The sequence below is a fragment of the Cryptomeria japonica genome, chromosome 11, assembly GCF_030272615.1.
Source record: "Cryptomeria japonica chromosome 11, Sugi_1.0, whole genome shotgun sequence".
Classification (NCBI taxonomy): domain Eukaryota; kingdom Viridiplantae; phylum Streptophyta; class Pinopsida; order Cupressales; family Cupressaceae; genus Cryptomeria; species Cryptomeria japonica.
The window spans coordinates 632,549,855-632,554,604 of record NC_081415.1 but is presented as its reverse complement, the minus strand read 5'-3'; the positions used below and the strand labels follow the sequence as shown (position 1 = coordinate 632,554,604).

At 35.7% G+C, this 4,750-nt stretch overlaps 1 protein-coding gene across 1 annotated transcript; it reads right to left on the bottom strand.

Annotated features, from left to right (window-relative positions):
* Positions 1 to 205: 205 nt before the first annotated feature.
* LOC131860427 (uncharacterized) lies at positions 206 to 3,512 on the bottom strand. The gene is made up of 5 exons (XM_059214849.1): positions 3,455 to 3,512; positions 1,877 to 3,213; positions 1,433 to 1,768; positions 1,227 to 1,299; positions 206 to 1,124 (listed from the first exon to the last, which is right to left on the bottom strand). The coding sequence occupies exons 2-5, from the start codon at positions 3,209 to 3,211 to the stop codon at positions 595 to 597; spliced, it is 2,274 nt and encodes a 757-aa protein (XP_059070832.1). The 5' UTR covers positions 3,212 to 3,213; positions 3,455 to 3,512; the 3' UTR covers positions 206 to 594.
* Between the last annotated feature and the right edge of the window lie 1,238 nt (positions 3,513 to 4,750).

The following is a 4,750-nucleotide window of genomic DNA, read 5'->3' as shown; positions in this document are numbered from 1 at the left end:
CACATAGCATTTCCTATGCATGGAATAGTGGAAATTATTTATATATATGTTTTTGGTGTGAATTATAAATATTTGTAGTTGCAGATATTTGTTTTAGCTTTTTATATCAATAATTATATTATTGTCTATTTTTTGGATTTCATCTATGTATGTATTGATATATTTATTTTTTCATTTTCTATTGATTTAAAACATAGTTGAAAATCTCGGACTCGCCTCGGACTCGGCAAACCAAAATTTTGGACTCGGACTCGGACTCGTGAAAGACTCGCGAAAGACTCGGCAAAGACTCGGCAAAAAAAAAAAACCGTAGTTTTACAAAAAAACATAAAGAAATTAATGCATTTAGAGAACATAAGTGCCATAATTGAAACATTACACATGTCATATGATCTACAAAGTACAAACACGCAATATTTGAAATTTCATCATTCATGGCAGCATATTCAAGTTTCAAGTTTCAACTCTAAAATGTATAATACTATAATGGCAGCATAAGTATATAAATGTTCACAAAATTACATATAATGATATGTCCAAGTCCAACTGCAAATGTGAAAAACAGCAATGTGAATGAACAAACCAAAGAGAAGACTACATCTTCCTCTTTGTATTTTTCCTAATATAGCTCAATTTTTCAGGCCTTGAGCTAGAAGTAGTAGCAGTGGGTGTTGTGGTATCTAAATGGTGAGATGAGTCTTCTTCAAAGTCATAGTCCTCATCATCATCCTCATCTTCGTCCTCATCTTCATCCAATCTTGCTCCTTCTGCATCTTGTGCTGCTCCTCTCTCTATTTCTGCAATTTCTTCTTCGGTAAGGAGGACATCATCACCATCATTTTGTTCATTCATGGTCCAATCACCATATGGATCAATTTCATCCAAGTCAATGGCCTCATGTGAAACACCCTCCACCTGTCTAACTCGAAGGCGAAGGTTGTACCGAACAAATACTAGATCATTGAGCCGCTTTTGTGACAATCTATTTCTCTTCTTTGTGTGAATGCTTTCAAAGACACTCCAATTTCGTTCACACCCAGAAGCACTGCATGGCTGAGACAAAACACGGATAGCTATCTTTTGAAGATTAGGCGTGCCGGCACCATAATTCTCCCACCATAAATCTACAAAAAACATTTAGAAATATTAGAATTGAGAAAAAAATGTAACAATCAAGTTTGTAGGTTTTTTCTTGCACTGTTGAACTAAGTTACTAAATGTTTTACCTGGTTGTTGTTTTCCTCTCCTATCAATTGCTAGTTGTGATGAGAAGAGTCTCCCCTCTGCACTTTTGTAGATCTTGAACAATGGAATGAACATTTCCAAATTCAGAAATAGATACTAGATAGTCAAAGTGTCAAACTCAAATTCAATAATGAACATTTCCGAATTCATAAATAAAGATAGAGCAATTGCAAATGTCAAATCTCACCTCCAACTCATCAAGAACCTTGTCTCTCAACTCAGGATCAGGTGTCATCTTATCAATGCATGTAATAACACCTGCCATGACCTCCTCATCAGCCCTAAATGAATCAGAGAAGTAGAATTTCGGGTTCAAAAAGTAGGCGAAGGCATGTATCGGTTGGTGGAGTTGGTTTGTCCACCTACGATCAATGGTGCGCCAAAAGATTTCACATTTTCTTGCATTTCCACGATAGTAATGTGAAATGGCCTCTTTGGCCCTATCCATGGCCTCATAAATGAAACCCATTGGCATGCCCTCTCCATCCACCATACGAAGAACCCTCACCAAAGGTTCTGTCACCTAAAAAAATTAAAACAAATTTTAAATTAATACAAAATCAACCCCTAAAAAATAAAATCAGCAAATAGACAAGATTGTATAAACTTTACTTTTGTGTTTGTTACTTACCGCAGTCAACTCCTCTCCATTTTTATTGAACCCATCATCAAAAACAATGGTCGCAATCTTCTCTGCTTCAGGTCTTTTGGAGTATGCAGACCCCAACCAAGCATCTGACACAAACATCTGCTTAAGATGAGGAATGGCACTAAGAATGCTCTGCAAAGTGATGAAGTGGCTAGCAAATCGTGTCACTCCAGGTCGCACAAGGTCCTTGCCATTTGTGTATTTTCTCATCAAAGCAAGCACCCAAGTATGGTTGTAGATGAATTTGGTGACACTTTTTGCATCTTCAACCACCTTCTTCACCCATCCAATCTTCCCAATGTCCTCTAGCACCAAGTCCAAGCAATGTGCAGCACAAGGACTCCATGTAATCGAAGGATGCCTTTGCATAAGCATTCTACCTGCAGATACATATGCAGCTGCGTTGTCCGTGATAATTTGGACAACATTCTCAACTCCAACTTCCCGAACCACACCATCCAACAGATTACACAAAGTCTCTGCATTTTTTATTTCATTTGAGGCATCAACAGACTTTATGAATACCATTGCACCATTTGAAGCCACCAAGAAGTTGAGAAGAGTCCTATTCCGTCCATCTGTCCATCCATCAGATAAAATGCTGCATCCTTTTCTCTTCCAATACCTTTTCTGATCATCAACCACACCTTTTGTATTTTTCACAGCTTTCTCTAGCAATGGCCCACTGAAGTCATAACCTGTTGGGGCCTTAAACCCCTTACCCGCCACTGTACATGCATTAACAAAACTTTCCCAATACACATTGTTTGCTGCATTGAAAGATAGATTATTGTAAAACCAAAAGTTTGAAGCTGCTATCCGTGCTTGTTCATGCTTCTCTTTATTCCATCCTGTACCTTCAAGTGAAGGTTGTGCACCTGGAACATTGCGTGGTACAAAAAAATTAGGGTCTGATCTAACAGGAGTGCCACTAGCCTCACCCTCATTGTCACCAAAAGATGAAAGTGACTGACGACCCCGACTATGACCAATGGGACCCGAAGTGGACAATGTGGGATTCATTGCAGCTGCTATGGCTTCTCTTGTTTTTTGCCTTTCTTCCTTATGCATATCATTCTCAGCAAGAATGGCCTTCATCTCTCTAATAATTTCAGGAGTTGATTTGGGGCATGCCTCCACACCATATCCAGGTATTTGTGCAAGGTGGTATTTTAATCTATTGATTCCACCAGTCATCCATCTTGTGCATTCGGTGCAAGTGACCTCCCCCTTTTTGCTTCCTGCAATCCCATATTTCCAAGCTTTATCTCTTTGTCTTCCTGACCTTGGGGTTGCCCTTGGAGTTGAACTTGCCATTGCTGATTTAACATGAAAAAAAAAAAATCAGCAGGGTTTTATGGAAAATCAACAAAAAAAATGACAATGAATCATTTGGGAAAAATAGCATTCAAAAACAAGAAAAAAAAAAGAGGAAATAACTTAGGAAAGAAAATAGAAAAAAATTTGGCAGCATATCCCCTTGTTTTTCAAGATTTTTTTCAGTTTCAAAACAATGAAATGATTCAAATGAAAAAAAAAAAGGAGGAGAAAAATCCTTACCTAGATCTCTCTTGCTGATTTTTCCTTCTTCCCTCTACTCCTCCAAACCCTTCTAACCTACTCCAGCCAAAAAAAACCCAAATTGAAGTCAAAAAATGAAAAAAAAATTGGTTTTAAGCCCCACGGGCGCGTTTTTTCTGGGCCCGCGAGTCCCTGTGAAAGACTCGCGAGTCCGAGTGAAAGACTCGCGTGAGTCTTTGCGAAAGACTCGCGAGTCTTTCACAGGGACTCGCCTGGACTCGCCACGCGAGTCCTAGGCGAGTCGACTCGGCTCGCCAAAGGACTCGCGAGTCCGTGGCGAGTCCGAGGCGAGTCAAAGAGTTTTAAAACTATGATTTAAAATATCATTTGTAGATTGAAGTGTATTTCATGGGTTTTCAATATAAATATTTTAAGGACTAAGTTATGTAAGTTTTTAATTTTTTTTTACATATTTTTTAATATTATATAATAATGATAAATTATTAGAATAGATTTATAATAGTGCATTTCATTTACGGGATATTAAAAATTTGTGTTGTTAAAGAAAAAAGAATTTAAAAAAACTTTCATTGAAAGACATATTTTCAAATCAAGATAACTTTGCTTGAAGGTGTTTACATAAATACCTTCTAATAGAAATATACCTTCATTTGAAAACTTTTGAATTTTTTAATATTACAAACAAAAAAATTGACATGAAAAGAACTATCATTTGAAGGTACCTTTTGAATGAAGGTTCTTATAACCTCAAATGAAGGTTTCATTTGAAGATCCTTTGATGAAAATCTCTACCTTCCTAATTAGAAACTTTTATGTCAAACCTTGGGTTGAACTGCAGATAAAATCAACAAGAAATTATGATATGTAGAATCATAACCTCAAGTAGGTTCTCCAAAAGTATTATTTTCAATATATTTTATTTAACTACTATATTTATTTTCTATTTTCTAGCGAACATAGATTCTTCACCAAACATCAAGGTCTCTATTCTATACCCATGAAAAATAAAAATTAAACTCAATGGTGTTCTTGCTTCAACAAAATGAAAGTTTAATTTAGACATATAGAAACAAATCTATACCATATGAAATAAACTCTTACTCAAAAAATTAATGGAAAGGAAATATGCACCAAAAAGTTATGAAAACATATTAAAACAATTTTACAATTTATGTTTAGGAATTCATGATTATTTTTGTATCAAAACTTACATAAAAATTCTCAAATCATTTTATAAAAGTAGTATAGATATCTTGAATACATTTATCAATTGAAACTATTGTATTTACCTTAAAATTATTTTATTATTCTTTA